Genomic DNA, 24,504 nt, shown 5'->3' with positions numbered 1-24,504 from the left:
AGTTGACGATTTGGAAGATACACAACTAAGTAAAAAAAGTGCAAAACTTGAAAATAACATCGAAGCAGGATATTGCATACCTTGAACAAGCACATAATTGACTCTTTCATATTTGCTCTTTAACACTGATTCTGTCTATACTACTTGACAAAGTGACCCGATTTATGACAAACATAACATACTCTTTTGTTTTGTTCTTTCTAAATATTCTAGTTAGCCTTTCGAAAGTATTTCTTTAGTTTTTTTTTTTTTTTTTTGAGATGCTAATCTTCCTGGTGTCTACTAATTGGCCTTTTAACTAACTTCCAAACCACTAGCCAAGTTCTTTTGTGTGTTATTTTTATGCTTCTCTTCAATCTAGAGTGAAACTAATACTTTGTTTAATGAGGGAAGCTCTTTCTTATGTTTTATCTGGACTTTAAAATCTATCCATGAAGGTGGGAGTTGAATGATCATGAGATGAGAGTTGATGCTTGAATTCTATCATCTAACGGGACACCTTTCATGATGATCTTAGCAACAATATTTTAAATCTCATGTGTTTGAATGAGCATTAGTTTTTAATCTACCATTGTGTTGCTAGAATATTCTCCTGTGGAAACCTTATGTGTTGATGCCCATACTTTGACTCTAAGTTTTCCATAACCCCTGGCAGTTTTGGCATCTGAGTAAATGTCACACAAGTTGTTATTGAGAGTATTGAGAATTAGACCACGACACAGATAATCATCTTTCTCATATTTTTGTATCATGACTAATTTTCTTGGTTCATGATCTTCTAGGTTACCATCCGATCAATCATTGATCTTAACAAAATAGTGAAACCTGAACTTAACAAAATAGTGGTGCCGATGCATACCTCTTTGTTAAACTGCTCTACTACAAACCACACAAAAGTAAACAATTTAATTTGAGGCATGTATTCACTTAGCAAACTCAGACATGCACATTACTAAGATAAACTCACAAACATAACAGGATTTTTTTTAGTGCTCGAACTGGATTAAATAGAACTTTTCTCCATTTCTATCAAGAACCAAAAAGCACACTCACAAGAAATTTTCATGGTGATCTACAAATCTACAAGTTAGTGTGTGTCTCTTGCATGATCTAGTGATCCAAATCAATAACCACTTGATCTGATCATTTAGATCACCATATTTATAACTATTTTGATCCAACGATTATGATCCACATCCACCTATGATTAATCTGTAAAAGAATGCACTTCCCTTGCCCCACATCCACCTTTTTTATTTGAAGATGGAGTCCACCTTAAATATTTAATCGGGTCCTGCCATAAAATTGCACTCCATCTTCAAATAAACACTTCTCTGTTTTGTATATTTTCCATAATGGGAAACCACTTTGAAAGTCATGTACAGAAATAACTGAGAGCCCATCACAGCCAACCCCCCATTACAGTCGCCAATTTTTCTTTTTTGGCTACCCAGAGATAGAGCATCATCACTACATGATATACATGATATGCTGATAAAAATCGAATCATCTGATAGATCAATCTACATTCACCCAGCATTAATCTTTTCCCCAGTTTGGAATATAAATAGAACGATAAGGATCCTTCGAGCTTGCCCCAACAGAAGGAGAAACAATTAGACTAAAGTTCGTAATCTACACCTCTTTTTATTTACTAAAATCTGAAGAGTTTTAATGTGAGATGGCCTGGTTTTTTAGTCTTCCCATCTTCAGTGGATTCTCAAGCTCCTTGCCTGTGACATCGATTGATCCTTCCAGTAGTTATTTTATACCGAGTCAGCTGGGACATCTTCGACTTTACTCCGCTTGGCAGCTGGGATAATGGTCTCACCTTTGCAAATATCAGAAGATTCATTTATAGACATCTTCTGCTTGGTACCAACCACCTGTTGGGAACTCTCGTCCGTAATTTTTTCACTACTCTGCTTCTTCTCACTCCCACCCTGGACATTTTCTGAGCCTTCGACTTTGGCACCAAAACTAGTTACATCAGGTGATTGTGCAACAGGGTCGTCTTTATTTAATGGATCTTTGAGGTTATCAACACTAGACTTGCACTGCTTCTCAAACATCATCTGGAGATACCTTCCTTGCTCTTCAATTCTCAGCTGCAGGTTTCTTTGTATCTGGTCAGACAAAGCAGAAACAGGATTATGTATGGAAAAAAACCAATGCATAAATAACATTTTCTATTTGAAAAGTTAAATAACATCATATGAATCAGAGACCAAATATAGATATAGCATTATGAAGACACATATTGTGACCTATGATCAAAACAATTTAATTGACAGTCCAAGGTGCATTACACTGTAACTTCCCAGTTAGAACAGAATAAGCATAGCAACAAAAAAAAAAAAAAAAAAAAAAAAAAAAACATAGAACTTGAAGAGTAACAATTACTGTTTTGATACTATTCTTAATGTTGTTTAACATCTTATGGATTTTGAAATAAGTGTCTTTCATTTGGTAAAGAAATGGTTAATAATAATTTGTAGCTACAATATGGTTCTTGCCTCTAGTTGTTCATGTAACCGTTTCTGGACTTCCATTTGGAGCCGCAATGCTTCAGTGATCTCCATACCCCTGCAAAAGAGAAAGCAGTAGAAGAGTTAAAAAGACTCAGACAAAACCAGTATAATGTAAAATATGGTGTCTACAATAATAGAAAAAAGTACCATGCATAGTTTATGCATGTTAAAAATCAAGCCTGGATCAAACTCAGAAAGCTTGCATAGCCAATCCTTTACAAAAGGCCAAAGATGGCAGAAGAGGCAATGATTGTTTTTTAACTTGAATGTTTAAATCCAACTAGCAAATGCATTAAATATTGACAAGCACAGACTTACGTTTTAAGATCTAATGATGAAATCTCATCCAGAGTATTGATTTTCCTCTCTGAAGCCCCTGGAAAATAAGGAGACAATTTAACAACAAAAGTTAATGCTTGAGAGGACTGCCACATAGTTACCAAATATTAGAAAGTTTAGTTACCTTCAGAGGAGTCTGGTCTATACCTGGCTGTCCTATATTTCTGCAACCGAAGCAACAAATGAGTAACAGAATAAGGAATATTTGTTTTCTACAGAACCAAAGGATAGAAAGAAAGCATTCACATGGACCTGCAAGTGACTCTTCACATGATAAATTGTTAATCCGTCAACTTTCATGTGCTTCAGCACGCCTTTAGGAGTAGCTCCTTTAAACCAAACATTTCAACCACAATGAGCAATGAATTTTCCATTAAACAAACTAAAAAGCACTCAGAAAATTCATACTTTAGAAACTCACTCACTTTCACTGCCACCAAGTTGATTCACAGCTTCCACAAAACGTTCATGCAGTTCTGGGGTCCATCTCATACGAGGTTTGGTAGGGGCATTGTTCACTAAAGGTGACGTATTAGCCGGGGCACTAGAACTAATGGAGATTGGCTGGTGAATTTTCTGTGCACTTGTGGAGAAATCATTAGATGGCTTGGGTCCCTGCTCAGACGCCTACATACAAATGATAAAAATTAACATCAAGTTTGTGCGAAGAACCACAGAGAAAAAGCATGACCCTACTTGTTGAGAGAGAGTTTGATATTGGTTTAATTCTCCAGACAGTACTTAAATGACACATGTTATATTTGCAGGCGAACCTGGACTCTCAATTTGAAATAAGTCCAACTGATAGACCATGACTTTAAAAAGTAACCAGTTGTTGGTGGCCTACACATAGGTATCTAAGAGAAACTCGTTTAATGATTGAGATATAAATCTGTTAATGAAATGGTAAAATTTGTCCAGAGGTGAGACTTTGCACCAAGGACCATTCATGAAGGCATTCCATGATTAGTGAGGTTTAGTCGCCCACACAGCAAATAGAGCAGCTTATACATACCATAACAAGAAGATCAGGCCCAAATAAAGGACCGAAGATGATTGATAGTCATCAGAAATACCACCAACTGGACAAACCTCTCTCTCTCAGATCAATGACCTTCTTGGTCAGGAGTATATGATTCATGGTTGAGAGATGCTGCTACTCAAAAGAAAACACTGTCCAAGGGGTGAATATTTTTTACCCAGGGGAAAATGGATGCAGGTGTCAATGAATTGGTAGGTCCACCTGCCCTACATAGAGCCTCGAACTAGATATGCTCAGAGAACTGAGTCAGCTCATTTCCTGGAACTATCAAATAAGAACGTAAAAGGGATATCCAACAGCTTGAGGAGATATCACTTACTGTAGGTTCCGGAATGGTAGCATTTGTTTCTGCAAGAAAGTCACACCAGTTATCATCATCGGTAATTAGCTGATCTTCTAATTCCTGCCAAGTGTTTTTTTTTGAAGGGTCACCAGGTGTCATCCCACTACTTTGAATTTGATTTTGATGGAAAGAGACTGGATTCTCAGGGAACTCAAGGAAGTTTTGAATTGTATCTGCAGACCAATCATTTGGTTCTTTTGGAAAACTACCACATGCCGCTGGTTGATATAGAGCCATTTGAGAGGAACTTGTTAAAGGCAAAGATTCTCCACTATTTGATGAGTGGGAAACAAACAGGCAACTTTGAGACTTATCATTGTGTATAATGGGAGAAAACTGAAGATCCGAAGAGAATCCTGAAACTGTAGAAAACAAGTGTCCGGCAACTGAACTGTTTGAGAGTAATGGTGTTGGATGAGGGGTCATGGTTCTTAGTTCTCTTTCTATAGAAAACTGTTGGGAATCCGGTAACTTGGGGTACTTTTGTCCTAGGGGGGCAGGCAGAACGGGTAAGGATGATGACATGACTCCAGAGACGCCTATGTGAGAAAGCTCTTTCATCTCCGATCTATGGAATGATAGAGCAGGGCATGTTTCCATTTGTCAAATCAACCTCCTAAATATCCGCTCAACATGAAATCTGATAAATTGGGCTACACCTGTGTCAACTATTATCTGCAGAATATAAGGAGACATCATTATATGCAAAAAAAAAAAAAAGCACAAAAAAAAGAAGAAGAGGTGAATTATATTATGCAATGAAGTAATAGCTAGCTACAGAAACAATGACAAGTTTTAAAAGGGAGATGTGATGCCTATAAGAAAAGAGAGTACTAACTGCTGTAGTTCTTTGTACCCCAAGAGAAAAGTTTTGTATCCTTGTCAATAAAAACAACACAACAACTTCACCTGGGATTCAAATTCTGAAACTGGCCAATATACCTTCCTCTAATCGATTAACAGAAACCTTCGCACATATAACAAAATGTTTTTAATATTTTTAAAGCATATTATTTGATAGGTTAATTGTGGACAAATCGATGTCACTGTCTTATTCATATAGATATTAATTAACAGAATATATGATGAAGGACGAGAAAGAACTAGTATCCAGTATGAGAAATTAACAAGTCAGCTAGAGGAAATTTGACAGATTTTTTACTGTGGTCTTTTAATAAACCAACCATTCCAACAAATAGATAAATAGATTCAATGGGGAAAATAGATCTGACAACCATGACTATCAGATCCTCAGAAACACCACCAACATTGCAAAGACTATTAAAACAGTTCATTCCAGCATACCATGGGAGAAAGTTTCTTGCACAACAAAGAAGTCAAAGCAACAAAGTCAACAAGGTTTTGTCATGCAAAATATTTTTTAATCTTGTAAAATCTTCAAATCAGAATTACAAACAGTCACTAAAAGAGTAATTATTTTAAGCAGGCAGCCGAAAACTACAAATTGTGGAAACAAAAATATTTATGGACTAGTAATTTTGTATCTTGAGCTTCCAAACTAAGCTTTAACAGCAGTACATAGCGGAACAACTTCCAAAAGCATGTATCTCCAAGAACAAATTCATGTTTTGCGGAATTCCTATTCAGGGTTACTATTATGGAAGAAATTCCCAACTTTTAGCACTTTTAGACGTACATAAGAGGAGAATGAACGTCTAGTGTTCCGTCCAGCAGTTACCTAAGAAAAAACGAATAAATTTGAAGCAAAACGAACAGCTGAAGAAAATAACTGCTAATCAGATAACAATCCTCAGATTCACTGTTTGAGATCACAATCAGCATGCACACTTTTTTTCCATATATAAAAATTTTACCAACAAGATGACGCGAAGCATAAAACTAACCAAAAAGCGAAAAGATTATATTAAACACACGATGCTTCCTATCTAAAAAAGAGGTAGCAAACATCCTCCTCCAACAAAATCGTACTGTGCCTAATCGAGACGTACCTAATAGATCACCAACCCGAGAACAAAAAAACAAAAACAAAAAATATATCAATATCGCAAAAGGGCATCCCCTGATTAAATCCAAGAACAAACATCCCTTGACATGACTTTTTCGAAAATTTGCAAAAAATAGAGCGCATCAAAGGCGAAAATACTCTAGAAGCTTACCAGGAGCGGGTGAAATCGCAGAGCAGGAGCAGCAAGTAAGCGATTACGGTTTAAAATCGTGTACTCTTAGGGGCTTCTCCGCGGCGAGAGGGAGACGAATACAACAAAAAGATTCCAACACGAGTGGGGTTCGGAATTCCATCGCAGCGTCGACGAAAGCAAGAGACGGCCGAGAGAGGGCGAGTGTGGGTCAGTCGCGTGTTGTAATGCGCAGCACGGGGAGAAAAGTACGAGGCCCCACAGTCCTGGTCATACCGACGCTCTTTTGCCGCAAAATTGAGTTATTTGCTGTTTTCCGATAAAAACGCTATTTTACGCGGCACTTTCCAATTCGGTTTTCACCATGAATGAATCAATGAGACAGCGAGAAAGAACAATAATCGAAAAGGTTAAAAAAATACACTTTTTTTATTGCAATTGGAACATCGATTTGGATCGCGGATTTTCAGATCTGAGGGCAACGTTAGAACTTGCAACGATAACATAGAAGAATCTCCCATACAAATGAAATGGAGAAAACGAAAAGTAGTGAATTCAATCCCATTCGAACGGAGAAAAGAAATGGAGAGAAAAGCTGGGCAAAAAGCATAACCAGTTGCCTTGAGGATTCATATCGTGGTTGAGGATGATGAGCCCAGAATCGCTCTCTTCCTGGATTCATATCGTTTCTTCAGATTTGGTCACTGAACTTTGTCGAGTGAAAGTAGAAAACCAAGACTGAAAATTGAAGTTTCAAATGTTCGGTCAATTTATCTTGACAAGTTGAGAAATTGGTGAATCGCGCAATGGGAGATTGACTGGACCCGTGAGACTGTTCTGTGCGGTTGTAGCCTACGTCATCGGAAGTCTCGTTTTTGCGGGTCAGGGAAGAGAGAAAGACAGAGAGAGAGGGCGACTCTCCGGTCTCAAACAGAAGGATCTCTATCCCATATCAGAACGACCCAACCAACTCGGTTAAAGGGATTCCTTATTTTATTTCGATCACTCACTGTTCTTAGAATTATATGCCCCTGCTTCGTACAGACTTACCGTCTGCTTACTTCACCCTCGGAAGATAGCTTGTATCACACTACCAGTAGGGATGTGCCGGCTGATAATACTCCATATGAACCGGAAACCACGAGAAATCAAATGCAAAAGGAAAAGAAACCCTAAAATGAGAAAAGAAAACAAAATCAACCCTGTACCCGCCCACAACAATCTCTATTTTGAAGACACTTTTTGCCACTTCCAGCCACTCGTCGGAAGAGGAGGTAAATCTTCGTCAGTGTGGTTTTACATAAAGAAACATTCGTACAGTTGAAAGTAAAGGAAATCTATCTCTTAATCATTAATCTTTTCTATGGATCGTGTTTTTCCGATTGGGGTCTTTGCTTGGAAAAGGGTTCTGTAGAAACTCCCTCCGTATTTTCCATATTCGTCTTCCTTCGCTTCCTTTTCTTTTTTCATTTTCTCCATTTGCAGTTCCCTATTCTACCTCTCTCACTTTTTCCTTCAAAAGCCGCCTCGTCAACATTAAAATAACTGAAGCCAGCCTTCAAATAACCCATCTTTCTCTTCTCCGCAATTCCGGTTACCCTTTCATGCTGTTCTTCTCTTCATTTTCTCATTTTAGAAACCTATAATTCCTGTCAGTCAATTGCGACTCTCTATAAAAAATTTGCCCTGAATCAATTTCGACGTGACGGAATCTAACCTCACCGCTCAATATGCCTGTCACTTTTGTCTTTCAAGTTGCAATCTCTCGTCGGATGCTCGCAAGTACAGTCTCAACTCATCAGAATCTGGCCCCGCGGACGTCCCAAATGCAAAATCTATTGCTTCATTAACATGAGTTACAGTGAATAATAAACAAAAGCAATATAATAAACAAATAAGATGATCAAACTAGAATGATAATTTCTTCGGTTTCTTGTGCATAAAAAACCTTTCATAGAATTTTGAAAAAACAAAAATATTTCTTTTACACTTCTCTTAAACCCAGCCCATTGACTAGAAAAATAGCTTCTTTTCTCTTTCACGTTTTCACCAACCAGGCAACACCAAAAACCGGACAGCTGCCTAATTTTTGGTGCGATCAGATATCGACAACATGCAAGGCCACACGTATGTTGATGCTCAAGAACAAGTGTCCGTGCAGCAATGCCTGTAGTCTGTAACGCCATCCCTGGCATTTCTCTACCAGAGCTATTTAAAGTGGTTGGTGGCCTTCGTCCCTCAGTTGTTTTGAGGAGCAGAAATGAAAAGGAAAATGGCAGATTCAAAGCTTGCTCACGGCAACGATCCTGCAATGGAAACTGTAGCCAGACAGGCGCCCGTGACATTTGAAAGAAGGGTCCGAAGCGATTTAGATGATTCCATTCCCAAGCCCTGTAAGTGACGCCACCGTCGTTTGCTCCTCGGAAAATTATGTTATTTTTTCACTGTGTTGTTTTTTTTTCCATCAGATCTACCCAGAGCTTTGGTTGCGGCAGACAGTGATTATCCTAATGGCACGCAAGGTCACAAGCACGACGACTTTAGCGTTCTTCAACAGCATGTAGCTTTCTTCGACCAGGACGATAATGGGATTGTCTACCCCTGGGAAACTTACGCCGGTAAGATTTATAATCAGTAATGACTTGTTTTGAAATTATAATTAAGGTTTTTTTCTTTTCTTTTTTGTTGTTGTGGAGGGTTGCGAGCTATCGGTTTCAACCCCATCGCTTCTCTGATCATGGCCGTTATCATCAATGGAGCCTTGAGTTATCCCACTTTACCTGTAAGTTAGTTCAGAACCTTGTCGGAATCAAATACGCAAACAAATGGAATGAATTCAGGCGACTGAATGTTGTTGATGATTTGCAGAGCTGGATACCTTCCCCATTCTTCCCAATATACATACACAACATACACAAATCCAAACATGGAAGCGACACTGGCACCTATGACACCGAGGGAAGGTAAGGCAGGATTTTAGGTTTAATGGATCGTGGCAATAAAGTGGCTTGATGAATGAATACACTAGATTGTACCAGGTTTGTTCCGGCGAACTTTGAGAACATGTTTAGCAAGTATGCACGTACAGAACCAGAGAAGCTATCTCTGGGGGAGTTGTGGGAAATGACGGAAGGGAACCGAAACGCGATGGACTTTTTTGGGTGGTATCCAGTGCAAACTATACATCCTCCTTGCAGCTTCGTTTTAACGTATATTCGTACACGAACTCGTGTTTATGGGTTTATTATGTATAGGACTGCAAGCAAGTTAGAGTGGGGGGTTCTGTACATTCTGGCGAAGGATGAAGAAGGATACCTGTCCAAAGAAGCAGCCCGACGTGCCTTCGACGGCAGCCTCTTCGAGTACTGCGCCAAGAGACGATCGGAAGCCGGGAAGATGAGGTGATCAAAAGTGGGATTACATGCTCTATAGCTGATTAGAGGCTGTATATTCCCAGCAAAGTTTGAACAAGTGAGAAGAGAGCACAAGTGTTGGAAGCGATCACCTTGTTCACGACATGATCAAGGCCGATTTCTGTACTCTGCTTATAACTCGTTTCACATGTAAGATTCGCAGGCTAGGCTAGTTGTGGTAATTACAGACAAAAGCTTTTTGTGCTTTTCCAATTTTCCTCATTTACAGGCTACACCTAATCGAAGGCCGATAAAAACAATGATACAGATAAAGATTGTGATAAAAAACAACTAGTGATTGAACGAGAGAGAGATACTTTTAATTTTTTTATGTAAATTTATAAATAGTGTGTATTTAATTAATGATAATTTCTCTCTTTTTTTATAAGTTTGCCGGAGATATTTTAAAAAAAAAAAATTCCCTGCCGATAAATCACTTTCGTCCCTGTCGTTCGTGTCGCCCGCCCAGCGTCGTGCCAAACCCACCTCCCTGTCGACCCCACCATCCTGTCGCCCGCCCGGCGTCGTGCCAACCCTACCTCCCCCTCCCCCTCCCCCTGGCGCTTCTGTTGCTCTGCTCCCATCGCTCGACTCTGACACCGCCGCTCCTAATCCCTCTCCCCGCACATCGCTTCCCTTACCGCCTGTCACCGTTGACTCCCACAGCCTTGCCCTCTCTTCGTCGTACCCCAGCCAAGCAGCTGCTTTGATCCTCTCCCGTTGTTATCCCGCTACCACCGCCCGTTACCGTCGACTCTTTTGCCTCGCCCTTGCCTCCCGTTGTTATCCCGCTACCATCGCCCGTTACCGTCGACTCTTTTGCCTCGCCCTTGCCTCGACGTTGACTCTTTTGCCTAGCCTTTGCCTCGTCGTACCCTAGTCAGAGCAGTTGCTTCGAACCCTCTCCCGTCGTCGTCCCGTTACTATCGCCTGTCACGACGCCCGCCCCATGTTGGCGTGAGCTGTAATCAAAATTGAAAATTCTAAACTAAAAAATCTAGAGAATTTTACCAAAATACTGATTTAAAATAATTTATTTATAATAATAACGAAGACCACAAAATATTTACAAAACTACCGAACTTTGACCGGTCCACTGTATATGTGGACAGTCAAAGGTGACACGTAAGCTTTGACTGCTTACATGTCACCCCATCATCAAAGTGAAAATTCAGAGTCCGCACGTCATCATTATTGACACATCATCCCATCATCAAAGTGAAAATTCAGAGTCCGCACGTCATCATTATTGACACATCATCCCATCATCAAAGTGAAAATTCAGAGTCCGCACGTCATCATTATTGACACATCATCTATCACGTAGCTTACCATGTCATTTTTATTATTATTTTTTTTACCATGTCATCAATGGCCACGTAAGCACGCGCCATGTCAGCCCTCACATATTTTTCATTCTAAACTCTTCCGCGATCTGTCTCCTCGCCTCTCGTCTCGTCGCTCCCCTGCTGCCGCCGCTCGACCTTGGCCGCTCCCCTGCTGCTGCTGCTTTGCCTCGGCCTCGACGACGCCCCCCTCTCAACCGCTCTCTTTTCGCCTCAACCCAGACTCTCATTCTTCTTCTCCGTTCCACTCTGTTCATCCTCTTGCCACCCCTCTCTCAAAACCGAAAACTATCATTTCTATCTCTTCGTTGCCCCCTCTCTCAAAACCGAAAACTATCATTTCATCTCTTCGTCGCCCCCTCTCTCAAAACCGAACCCTATAACTTCCTCTCTGCGTCCCCTCTCTTAATACCCTATTATTTCACTCTCTCGCCGCCCCTTCTCTCGAAACCGAAGACCCCAATTTGAATTTCAGAAGCCGATTCAGGGTGATTTTTTGGGGCATTTTTTAATTGAATCTAATTACTGTGTTTAATTATAATGTTGATTTGAATTTAGGTGTTTAATTACAGTATTTTTTTGTGATTTATTGTTTAATTTCTGATTTTATAATAATGAAATTTCTGTCAATTGCAGATAAATTAAAATTATTGTAAAGTTTAATTTTAGTTTATAGATTTTCTGTATCATTTTTTGTATTTTTTGAAGTTGCTAGTTTAATTTTAGTTAATTTTGTTTAATTTTCTGATTTATGAAGTTGCATTTTACTCTATTGAGATAAGATTTGCAGGATTTTTAGTTGCTAGTTGTTGTTAAATAAATTTGAAGTGCCATGGAATGATCATACCATGTGGTGAGGAGCTTTGGGTGTTATAAATATCCACCACATGGGTTTTTTTTTTTTTTTTTTTTTTATTATGTTTGCCCTAGTTACTAGGATGGGTACAAATTCTGATTAATAATAGGTTGGGTAATGGAAAGTGGGTTGTCTATGTTTTATTGAGTTTCCATGTGTTCCTAGGGATGGGTAGAGAATCTAAGTAAGAGTAGGTTGGGTCCAGTTCAAACTAGGCTGAGTTGCCTACACGGGCGTCCATTAGCCAACGAAGCCCGACCCCCATCACTGACGAGGTACGGTTCGTAGTGACTGCGAAGTCATATGGGGCTCTACCAGGGGTGTTCGGTGAATTTGAACTTAGGTGTGTTTTTGCATTGTTAGGACTAGTCATCTGTTATAGAATTAGTTCGATTGATTTTTAAATGTTGTAGAATGTTGTTGAATAATTTTGAAGTATTATGGAATAATTTTGCCATGTGGTGAGGAGATTCGGGTGTTATACATAACCACCACATGGTATTTTTTTTGTCTATGTTTTATTGAGTTTCCATGTGTCCCTAGGGATGGGTAGAAAATCTGATTAAGAGTAAGTTGGGTCCAGTTCAAACTAGGCTGAGTTGCCTGCATGGACATCCATTAGCCAACGAAGCCCGACCCCCATCACTGACGAGGTACGGTTCGTAGTGACTGCGAAGTCATATGGGGCTCTACCAGGGGTGTTCGGTGAATTTGGACTTAGGTGTCTTTTTGCATTGTTAGGACTAGTCATCTGTTATAGAATTAGTTTGATTGATTTTTAAATGTTGTAGAATGTTGTTGAATAATTTTGAAGTGTTATGGAATGATTTTGCCATGTGGTGAGGAGATTCGGGTGTTATACATAACCACCACATGATATTTTTTTTGTCTATGTTTTATTTAGTTTCCATGTGTCCCTAGGGATGGGTAGAGAATCTGATTAAGAGTAGGTTGGGTCTAGTTCAAACTAGGCTTAGTTGCCTGCATGGGCGTCCATTAGCCAACGAAGCCCGACCCCCATCACTGACGAGGTACGGTTCGTAGTGACTACGAAGTCATATGGGGCTCTACCATGGGTGTTCGATGAATTTGGACTTAGGTGTGTTTTTGCATTGTTAGGACTAGTCATCTTTTATAGAATTAGTTCGATTGATTTTTAAATGTTGTAGAATGTTGTTGAATAATTTTGAAGTGTTATGGAATGATTTTGCCATGTGGTGAGGAGATTCGGGTGTTATACATAACCACCGCATGGTATTTTTTTTGTCTATGTTTTATTGAGTTTCCATGTGTCCCTAGGGATGGGTAGAGAATCTGATTAAGAGTAGGTTGGGTCCAGTTCAAACTAGGCTGAGTTGCCTGCATGGGCATCCATTAGCCAACGAAGCCCGACCCCCATCACTGACGAGGTACGATTCGTAGTGACTGCGAAGTCATATGGGGCTCTACCAGGGGTGTTCGGTGAATTTGGACTTAGGTGTGTTTTTGCATTGTTAGGACTAGTCATCTGTTATAAAATTAGTTCGATTGATTTTTAAATGTTGTAGAATGTTGTTGAATAATTTTGAAGTGTTATGGAATGATTTTGCCATGTGGTGAGGAGATTCGGGTGTTATACATAACCACCACATGGTATTTTTTTTGTCTATGTTTTATTTAGTTTCCATGTGTCCCTAGGGATGGGTAGAGAATCTGATTAAGAGTAGGTTGGGTCCAGTTCAAACTAGGCTGAGTTGCCTACTTGGGCATCCATTAGCCAACGAAGCCCGACGCCCATCACTGACTAGGTACGGTTCGTAGTGACTACGAAGTCATATGGGGCTCTACCAAGGGTGTTCGGTGAATTTGGACTTAGGTGTGTTTTTGCATTGCTAGGACTAATCATAAAAATTAAAACTTAGATAATTTTTTACATAAATAAACTCTTACTAATGTATGGTTTTTATAAATAATATGGCGTCAGTTGTTGGGTTCTTCTGTCGATACAATGGAAAATTGAAGGAGAGGTCTGTATATTTTGATAGTTATGATGGAGGTGAATCACAAATGAAAAGGATTGCAGTTTCGCCTAAGTTTAGTGAATTCTTAGTAATGATGTACAAATTCACGGGGTGGGATGGTGATACTCATCAAATGTCTATTAAGGCCAAAATTTCATTTTCTGATGGGGTTTTTGTTATCTCAAAGGTGGAAAATGATAATGATTTGATTGAATTATTTGAGATGGCTTCAAGTAATCGATCTATGGTTGAGATTTTCTTAGAAAAGGTCCTAAGACAAAGGGCCCATGGAAGGGAAGGTACGAGGAATCGAAACTTTATTGGTGAAACATCTTGTCCCCAAGAACAAGAATTACCACGTACACAGGAGTAAGTATTTATGTTCGTATATTTATGATATGAATAGTTAAGTTTACATGACTTGTTTTTAAGTACAAACTATTATTTATATAGGTTTAATACACAATGGCGTGAAGTGGGGTTTTTGAACCCCTTGTCTATTGCATCATTGTCTGAGTGTGGAACGTCATCTCCCTTGTAAGTTTTTTACCCTTTCATTGTTAAATGTGTGATATTTATGTTATCCCTACTCAGATTTTTATGTTTATTGTTGTGTTTATTCAGGGTGGTTAATGATGATGATAGTGATAGTTTTAGTGATTATGATATTGGTTCAGAAGATAGTGAAGGGGATGGGGATGAGATATTCGAAGCCGGGGTTCATAGAAATAGAGTTGAAACAACAGATTCAATTGGGTACCCGGATATATATGAAGATGTCTGGGAGGTTAATACTAGATGTATCAAAGATGATTCTAGAATAATAAATGTTTTAGACTCAACATCAAATAATATCAGCGTGGGTCAAATATTTGAGGATAAGTCCCAAATGGTAGATTTTTTGAAAAAATACTCGATTGAAAGACATGTTAAGTATAAGACATTAATGTCTAGCAGTTGTGATTATAAAATTGAATGTGGAGAAGATGGATGTCTGCATCATGTGATCAAAGGATTTGTCAATTTAAGATAAGAAAGTATGGTGGAGATCACACTTGTGTTAATAGTATTATTCGTGAAGATAATCCAGTGTGTACATCATCTTTCATTTGTAAAGTCATTATGCCAACAGTGAGGATGAATTTTACCTTGAGTCATAATGATATACAGCAGATCATGAAAGATAAGTATCATATCTCTGTCCGGTATGCGAAAGCATGGAGAGCAAAATGTAAGGCTATAAAAGCAATTGATGGTGATTGGGATGAATCATATAATCTTTTGCCAAGGTTTTTAGATGCAATAAAAGAGGCAAATCCAGCTAATGAATTTATACTGTGTTGTGAAGAATTTGGCCATGAAAGGATGTTTAAGTGTGTTTTTTGGGCATTTGGGCCATCCATTGCTGGATTCCAATACTGTAGACCCCTTATTAGTGTTGATGGAACACATTTATATGGGAAGTATCCTCATTGTCTGTTAATTGCTACTACTCTTGATGGGAACAATGGTCTTTTTCCTCTAGCTTTTGCTATTGTTGAATCAAAAAATCAAAAAAGTTGGGAATGGTTTTTAGCTTGTCTAGATCGTTTTGTTATTAAAGGAAAAAAACCATTTACTCTGATCTCAGATCGTCAAAAGGGTTTATTAAGGGCGGTCCAGAGAAATTTTTTACCTTCAGAATGTTTTCAACGTTTTTGTGTGCATCATTTAGTTGCCAATTTCAAGAAGACGTTCAAAAATGATAAATTGAATGCTCTCATATGGTCTGCAGCAAGGAAGACAAATATTATTGAATTTGATTGTATGATGGAGTTGATTGAGCAAAAAAGTGAGAGAGCAAAAGAATTATTGATAGAAGGACCATTGAGACCTGAGTTTTGGTCATTGGCACACGATGGCAATGTTCGCTTTGGTGTGTTGACCACCAATATGTCAGAGAGCTTTAATAATGTTCTAAGAGGTGTTAGAAGGCTTCCAATTCAAGCATTGGTGGCAGCAACTTTTCATAGATTGAATAAATATTTTGTGGAAAGACATGAATTTGCAAGAAAGATGACATCATTTTGTACTCCCTCTGTTGATGTTTCTCTGAAAAATGAGAGGGATAAAGCAAGAGCATGTCGTGTACATCAGTATACAAATAATATGTATGAAATTTCTATGGCTGATGAAAGGTTGTATCAGGTTGATTTGGTGAATATGACATGTACGTGCAACCATTTTCAAATGGAACAAATTCCTTGTACCCATGTCATTGCAGTGTGTGCAAAAATCAATTATGATTTAAATCAATTGTGTAGTCGTTGGTATACAACAGAGACATATAGAGGAACATATGCAATTGGATTCTATCCTCATAAAGATAAACTTTATTGGCCTAATACGGGTGTTCGAGTTGTTCCACCAATTGCAAGGAAGTAACCAGGTCGTCCACGTTCAGTTCGTATACGTACAGAAATGGATAAAGGAGAACGTGGTACCTATTTTTGTGGTACATGTAAACAATCGGGGCATAACTCTAGAAAATGTCGAAACCCGCCAGTTAACACTCGCCCCATAAACACTTCAGGAAGTAGCAATCCAAGGTGAACATTTACATTACTCATGAAATTTAAGTATTACTATTGATAACTGTCGTTTATATTGTGGTATTCTATATGTATTAATCAGTCATTTTAAAATTTTATATTTTGTAGCCATTCTTAGTGGGTGGAAGTTGTGGTTAGTGCCCATTTGGTAACCCTCGTTTGAAGATGAGGGCACGTCAGTGGTTGAGTTTCCTGATGATTCACCATTCGTGTAAAAACTGGTAATAATTATATCGTATCCATTGTATTTTTTGTTTCATTTCAATATATAGAGTACTTAGTTGAATGCATTAAGGTTTATTTTTCCTCGTTTCATGTAGGTTCAAGATTTGATCTTCCCATCTAGAAATAATCAATCAAAAACTTGGATGGGTCCTCCAGATTTGTTTGTAGAACTTGTCCAATAGGTAAGAACTTGTCAACTTTTGAGATAATTCACTTTTAAACAGCTACATCCAATGTCTTTTCAAATTAGGTCAAGCTGCTTCTTGAAATGCTTATAAAGAAATGTGGTCTTAATGCTTGTAAGGTTTGTCTTGTTTCAGGAAATGTTATCAACCCTTTTGGTTTCTATTGTAATTATAGGTCCAAACTATTTAATTCTCCATGTTGGAACTAACTTGTCCTTTTATCCTTGTCTGTGTCTTTTGGCTTTTATTATTTACATAGGCATCCATTTGATTTCACGAAATGGGGTCGCATATGTCAATTTCTCATGGAATATGGTGTCTTCGACAAGAAGAAGATAGTGGAACCAATAGAAGCTTTAGAGGAGGAGGATCTTCTAGTGGTAACTACAATACGTACTGACCTTTTGGGCCACCGGGTGTAGGATTGCACATGTTTACTTTTGGATATGTTGATATGGATTTGTTCAATCAATTCAAAGTTGCATCACTTTAAGCTTATTGCAAAATTAGAAAAGGCCGCCTACTTTCTTACCTCATATTATGGTTGTGAATATTACTCCCTTGATCTATAAAGTACTTTTGAATAATGCTAGCTTTTGTACCTTTTGTTTTAATTTTGGTGAATATGCCATGAATGATCTGAGATAAGGTTACTAGAATTGGTTTTTAGATATAAGAGACTAGGATTACTATTTGGAAGCTTGATCAGATGACTTAGAACTCTTTTAATATTATTTAACATGCTCAGTTTGTTGTTGAGTTGTGTAAAATCATTTCATCCCTGCTCTTGTTGAATGCTGATCCATTTTTCTATGGCTGCCCACATAGGAACGTGGACAGCCATAAATGCTGGTGGAGGGTTTCATCACTTCTCTGCAGAAAGGGGAGGATTCTGTGTATGCAGATGTCTCACTCTGTTCGCCAAATTGTTTTTGTTGTATATGAATTATGCAGGGTGTTAATAATAGATCTTGATGCCCATCAAGGAGATGGGCATGAAAGGAATTTCTCAAATGACAATTAAGTCTCAACATGCCGATGAATTTCATTGCGATAACACTGTAAAAGGTGAGTACTCTCTCTCCCTCTTTAACTTTTTTTGTAATGAAAGTCGCGCTAGTTTCATGGTCCCTCACTTTCAAGCCTCAATGTGCTTTTCCTTTTTCATAACAGAGAAGGAAGAGTTGTTTCGACAAAGACCGATATGTTTATCTAAATGAAGAAATTTCAGGCAAGGCCCTTTGTTATAATCAGACAAAAGAGTGGAATGAGATTTTAATATTCTTTGATATTTTGATGTAAAATTATTTATCAATATACGACTTTCCAAAAGAAAAAAAGAATCAAAACTGTGTGCAGATTGGTAATGGGTGGATAGACTCAGAGACAGACCAGAATGGCTTTGTAGATTATGCACGGAGTCATGCAATGATATCAGATGAGAGTTACAAGGAGATTTTAATTTTTCTCTTATTGATGAAACTACTTGGCTGAAGGATGACTATGATGATGAGGAAAAGGAGCATTATGATGATGAATGAGCTAGGTGTATCTTTGGCTGTCGAGACTTGAGATAACTTTTAAACTTGTTGAATAAATAATTTTATTTTGCTAAATAAATTTTATGTTGGGTTTGCTTTACAGCTTGAGTCTATTTGGTTCGTCCTCTATGAAGTTTGTTAGAAAATTGGGTGTGTTATAACTTGGTTCAGGAAATGTAATTTGAGTCTTTTGAAACTATGTCAAATATGTTGGGACGCCAATGCTCCCATTAACAATCTCTTGTACCTTGACCACAATTTAAAATTTTTTGTTACAATGTTTCTATCATATTTTTAAATATTCATATTTTTTTAGTTAATAAATATTTTAAATTAATAATAAAAGGTGTTGTAAGATTTTTAATTAACTAATGTATTTTTAATAATTTATTATTTAGTAAATAAGGTCATAAAAAGTATACAAATTAATTTCATTTTTAAACATTAAAATATATTTTTTGAATGTTTTTTATTTTAAAATATTTTAAATCCATAGTAAATGGGTAAGAGTTAGATTTTTTCTATTTATAAATATTATAAATTTCTAAATATTATTATTTTTAAATAAGGCGATAAAATTATACAAATAAATTGTATTTTTTAACTCTAAAATAATTTTTTAAAATATTTTTTTAGTTTATAAATATTTTTAATCGATAATATATGGGTAAAACTTAAGAGTAAGATTTTTTAAATTTATAAATATTTTAAATCCATAATAAATGGGTAAGAGGTAGATTTTTTCTATTTATAAATATTTAAATTTATAAATTTTATTATTTTTTAAATATGGTAATAAAAGTATACAAATAAATTGTATTTTTAAACTCTAAAATATTTTTTTTGTATATTTTTTTAGTTTATAAATATTTTAAATCGATAATATATGGGTAAAACTTAAGAGTAAGATTTCTTAAATTTATAAATATTTTAAATTCATAATAAATGGGTAAAAGGTAGATTTTTCAATTTATAAATATTATTATTTTTAAAATAAGGTAATAAAAGTATACAAATAAATTTTATTTTTAAACTCTAAAATAATTTTTTGTATATTTTTTTAGTTTATAAATATTTTAAATCGATAATATATGGGTAAAACATAAGAGTAAGATTTTTTAAATTTATAAATATTTTAAATCCATAATAAAAGGGTAAGAGGTAGATTTTTTCTATTTATAAATATTTAAATTTATAAATTTTATTATTTTTAAATATGGTAATAAAAGTATACAAATAAATTGTATTTTTAAACTCTAAAATATTTTTTTTGTATATTTTTTTAGTTTATAAATATTTTAAATCGATAATATATGGGTAAAACTTAAGAGTAAGATTTTTTAAATTTATAAATATTTTAAATTCATAATAAATGGGTAAAAGGTAGATTTTTCAATTTATAAATATTATTATTTTAAAAATAAGGTAATAAAAGTATACAAATAAATTTATTTTTAAACTCTAAAATAATTTTTTGTATATTTTTTTAGTTTATAAATATTTTAAATCGATAATATATGGGTAAAACATAAGAGTAAGATTTTTTAAATTTATAAATATTTTAAATCCATAATAAAAGGGTAAGAGGTAGATTATTTTCTATTTATAAATATTTAAATTTATAAATATTATTATTTTTTAAATAAGGTAATAAAAGTATACTAATAAATTGTATTTTTAAACTCTAAAATAATTTTTTTGTATATTTTTTTAATTTATAAATATTTTAAATCTATAATATATGGGTAAAACTTAAGAGTAAAATTTTTTAAATTTATAAATATTTTAAATTCATAATAAATTGGTAAGAGCTAGATTTTTTCTATTTATAAATATTCAAATTTGTAAACATTATTATTTTTTAAATAAGGTGATAAAAAGTATACAAATAAATTGTATTTTTAAACTCAAAAATAACTTTTTCTATATTTTTTTAATATATAAATATTTTATATCAATAATATGTGGTAAGACTTAAGAGTAAGATTTTTTTTCTTTATAAATATTTTAAATCTATTATTTTACTTATTTTATTTTATTTTTTAAAATATAACGTAATAAAAAGTATAACAATAATTTTTTTAATTAATAAATATTTTTATTGATATTAAATGGTGTTAAATAAGTAAGTGTTATTTTTTAATTGTTTATTAAAAAATTAATTTTTTATTTCAGATATTAGGTAATAAAAAGTGTATTTGATTTTTTAATTTTTTTAAATTTATTCAAAATTTATCATGACGTGGCTAATGACGTGTCAATAATAATGATGTGGCAGCCTATGTGCTCATCTACAGTGCCACTCTGATGACGGGGCGACGCGTAAGCAGTCAAAGCTTACGTGTCACCTTTGACTGTCCACATATACAGTGGACCGGTCAAAGTTCGGTAGTTTTGTAAATATTTTGTGGTCTTCGTTATTATTATAAATAAGTTATTTTAAATCGGTATTTTGGTAAAATTCCCAAAAATCTATTAGCGTGATTGTAAATCTGTGATTGATTCTGTATTGGAAAATTCTTTGAATATTTGTTATTGGTTTGGTTATTCCGTTCAACATGTATCACAGCGGAAAAATTCTTTGAATATTTTTTATTGGTTTGGTTATTCCGTTCAACATGGTATCAGAGCGGGAGAAAATTTTCTGTCGTCGCCGTTGTAGCCGAAGAACAGAGCAGAAGCTCTGCCTTGTAGCTGAAGCGCACGAAGAGCTGGTTTAAAACCAGCTTCCGAACGTTGCCGACAACGCTGACGACGCCGCTCACTCCGACGACTGCATCATCAGCCCGAACGTTGCCCCCGATGATTGCATCACCCAAGATGCTCTATCGTCGTCGTATCCTCGTCTTCGGTCACTACCCACTCCGACGGAATTTCTGTCGTTGACGATCGCACCGTTAGCAGGCAAGGAAGGAGGTGCACAACTGTCTCCTCTGCTGTTGCGGAAAAAAATTCAGGTCGTAGCCGAAGACGAAGGCAACGCCGAAATAGCGTCGTCGACCACCGCCAACGACCACACCACCGGCCCCGTTGCCGACCACCGCCGTCGCCGAAGTAAGATGAAGGACGACCACCGCCGTCGCCGAAGTAAGATGCAGGACGACCATCGCCGAAACCAGAAGGCTTGTCGTCGTCAAAGACGGAGACAACCAGGTCTCCTCTGATGTTGCGGAATAAAATTCAGGTCGTTGCCGAAGACGAAGGCAACGCCGAAATAGCGTCATCGACCACACCACCGGCCCCGTTGCTGACCACCGCCGTCGCCAAAGTAAGATGAAGGACAGCCATCGCTGAAACCAGAAGGCTTGTCGTCGTCAAAGACGGAGACGACCTGGTACGCGAAAAACAATTTTTTCGCTTAACTTAGGTCTGATTTAATTATTTTGTCGACTCGGACCCCAACCGGGGCAGAACAATCCAGAACCGGACTAGAACCAATCTGGGGCATAACAGTTCAGAGCTGGACTAGAACCGATCCAGGGCTAGAACCAAACCGGACCAAAACCGAACCGGACTAGAATCGACCCAGACCGGCAGGTCAACTCAGCGAAACCGAACCAGACCCGAATCGGTTCAAAACCAGACCAAAACCGAACTGCGACTACTGGCTGCAGGAATTTTTCCATGAACCTGAAAATGATATTTTTTTCCCCGATAAAGATGATCTTGTCCTCCCGAAGATAGACACTGTCTTTTATGGCTATAAAGGGGCGGATGAAGAGAAGACCGCGAAGGAGATTGTGTCGGTTGGGGCGCTGAAGTGGCAAAAGCTCTGAGTCGTGAGTGAAACACTGAAATACTTCGAGAATGTGTGGATGCAAGCTGACAGACGCCTGCCCGCGGTGCAGTGCCGAACCTACTTGAGCGTGCTAGACACGATCGGCCAGAAGGCAAATCAGAGAGGCTGAGAAGCTTCTGGCGAGGTCCAGGTTTCGTCGTTCTTTGTTCAACAGAAGGGGAAGACAACCCACCGTTGCCAAAGAAGAAAAAGAAGAAGAAGAATATTGTCGTTAAGCCGAGGTATGTTTTGGCATAGATGATGTCACCATTGCCGAAGACGATGACACTGCTAAATTGTGTCGTTCCTGCTACTGTCGAAAACTTTCCCGTTGTTGTTATGCTTTGTTCAGAAGCAGGGATCGTCACCGTGACCAAAGACCCTCTATCATCACACATTACCGAAGACGCTCTGTCGTCACCACATTACCGAAGACGCTTTGTCGTTCGTCATGACTGAAGATGCTCTGTCGTCACCAATCGAAGACGCTCTGTCGTTTATCGTCACCGAAGACGCTCTATTGTCACCAACCGAACATGCTCTATCATCACCACATTACCGAAGACACTCTGTCGTCACCACATTAGCGAAGATGCTCTGTCGTCTGTCGTCACCAACCGAAGACACTCTGTTGTCTGTCGTCACCGAACACGCTCTATTGTCACCAACCGAACACGCTCTATTGTCACCAACCAAACGCTCTATTGTGACTACAAACCTGAAGACGCTCTGTCGTCACAAAAGATGCTTTGTCGTCACTTGTCATCGAAGACTGTCTCGAATTAATCTCTGGTTCAACGTGAGAGCACGATTCAAAAGTGCTCTCGATGAAGAAGATGACGAGACCAAATTTGACTCATACCAGACTTTATCGAACCGAATTACCGAATTGGACCGAACCGAATTACCGGACCGAACCGAACATCCGAATCGGATTGCACAAATAGACTTCTGCTGATCGCACCCAATGGAGCGCGCAAGAAGAGAGGATATTTGACATATTTTATCTCAAACCAAGCGTAGTATGCAACAAGAACTTATACAACTCACTTGGTAAGTTGGCATAAGATATTTGTACGCACCAACTTGAGGGGGAGTGTTGGCGTGAGCTGTCTGAGCTTCCTTTCATAAGAGAAAATCTTCCATAGAATCAAAACTAAAAAGTCCATTAGCATGATTGTAGGAAATAGATTGTTTCCATCAATCTGTGATTGACTCTGTACCTTGATTTTAGGATATCAATTGGACCTAAAATTAACATGTAATGTCTTATAAATAACCTCCTAAACGGAGAAGAATACATAAAAAAATTCTTTGAATCTTTGTTATTGCTTTGGTTACTCTGTTCAACACCCCATACCACTTGCCAACTTGCACGGGCGATAAATAAATTTATTTATTTATTTATTAAAAAATCCTAATTCTCGTAGCGGAGCCTCTTCTTCCCATCCGGAAGACGAAATTCCATCTCCCCCAGCCACTGCCCTTCCTTCGGACGATGAGATTTTGTCTGCCCCAATCGTTGTTCTTCTACCAGATGATGCGATTCCATCCGCCCCAACCGCCTCCAATGCCACTGTTCTTCCTTAGGACTATGCAATTCTATCCTCTCCAATGCCACTGTTCTTCCTTCAAATGATGTGATTCCGTCTTCTCCAGTTGCCTCCATTATCATTGGTCTTATTCCGGACGATGCAATTTCATCCGCCTCCAGTTTCTAAAGATCAAGATTGGACTCTCCTCTCGGAGCTCCAACTTGCGGGGGCATGATAGAGATAGAGATAATGATAGTGATAGAGATAAAGATTGAGATAAATACAAGTGCTGATTGAATTAGAGATATACTCAAATTGTTAACTTCTAATCATCTGTTTGTTGTAACTCTATAAATGGTGTATACTTAATCAATAATAATCATGACAATATTATTCTTCATTCTTATATTTTTCACCCAAGAGGCAATAATCGTGTATAAGCATCTATTCCCCTATCCATAACATTACGAAGTCGAGCAAATTAGAGTTAGTCGGATCTCTCATTATTTTATATAATTTATTTGATATTTTATTAAATTAAGTTAGTTTTATGGTTTATAGTATTCAGATTCTCCATGAAGAAATTGTATTTGATTTGTGAATATTTGGAATTTAGTTAATAATACCTTCTCTAAAATTGATTCACTTAAGGTTGTTTCTTT

The 24,504-nt window shown here is 37.2% G+C and overlaps 2 protein-coding genes across 2 annotated transcripts; one reads left to right on the top strand and one right to left on the bottom strand.

Moving 5' to 3' along the window:
- Positions 1-1,339: 1,339 nt before the first annotated feature.
- Positions 1,340-6,619, bottom strand: LOC137960283 (protein PHOSPHATE STARVATION RESPONSE 1-like). Its single transcript, XM_068807858.1, has 8 exons — positions 6,394-6,619; positions 4,232-4,930; positions 3,296-3,497; positions 3,123-3,199; positions 2,995-3,034; positions 2,850-2,907; positions 2,517-2,586; positions 1,340-2,126 (listed from the first exon to the last, which is right to left on the bottom strand). The coding sequence occupies exons 2-8, from the start codon at positions 4,853-4,855 to the stop codon at positions 1,767-1,769; spliced, it is 1,431 nt and encodes a 476-aa protein (XP_068663959.1). The 5' UTR covers positions 4,856-4,930; positions 6,394-6,619; the 3' UTR covers positions 1,340-1,766.
- A 2,025-nt stretch (positions 6,620-8,644) lies between these two features.
- LOC137948724 (peroxygenase-like) lies at positions 8,645-9,777 on the top strand. The gene is made up of 6 exons (XM_068794879.1): positions 8,645-8,765; positions 8,841-8,990; positions 9,069-9,154; positions 9,241-9,335; positions 9,411-9,536; positions 9,627-9,777. The coding sequence occupies exons 1-6, from the start codon at positions 8,645-8,647 to the stop codon at positions 9,775-9,777; spliced, it is 729 nt and encodes a 242-aa protein (XP_068650980.1).
- The last annotated feature ends 14,727 nt before the right edge of the window (positions 9,778-24,504 follow it).

Source organism: Aristolochia californica, unplaced genomic scaffold, assembly GCF_029961685.1.
Source record: "Aristolochia californica isolate CCGP_79_NKW_82.1479 unplaced genomic scaffold, dmAriCali1.0.hap1 SCAF_1, whole genome shotgun sequence".
Classification (NCBI taxonomy): Eukaryota; Viridiplantae; Streptophyta; class Magnoliopsida; order Piperales; family Aristolochiaceae; genus Aristolochia; species Aristolochia californica.
Note: the sequence above shows the minus strand (reverse complement) of the source record. Positions and strands in the feature narration are given on the sequence as shown.

Excerpts from the sequence above, each read along its gene's own strand:
- LOC137948724 (XM_068794879.1), top strand. The coding sequence starts at position 8,645 with ATGGCAGATTCAAAGCTTGCTCACGGCAACGATCCTGCAATGGAAACT. Across the intron at positions 9,155-9,240 it reads TGAGTTATCCCACTTTACCT|AGCTGGATACCTTCCCCATT; the intron begins GTAAGTTAGTTC and ends GATGATTTGCAG. Across the intron at positions 9,336-9,410 it reads ACCTATGACACCGAGGGAAG|GTTTGTTCCGGCGAACTTTG; the intron begins GTAAGGCAGGAT and ends AGATTGTACCAG.
- LOC137960283 (XM_068807858.1), bottom strand. The coding sequence starts at position 4,855 with ATGGAAACATGCCCTGCTCTATCATTCCATAGATCGGAGATGAAAGAG. Across the intron at positions 3,035-3,122 it reads ATGTGAAGAGTCACTTGCAG|AAATATAGGACAGCCAGGTA; the intron begins GTCCATGTGAAT and ends CTTCGGTTGCAG. Across the intron at positions 2,908-2,994 it reads TAGACCAGACTCCTCTGAAG|GGGCTTCAGAGAGGAAAATC; the intron begins GTAACTAAACTT and ends CTTATTTTCCAG.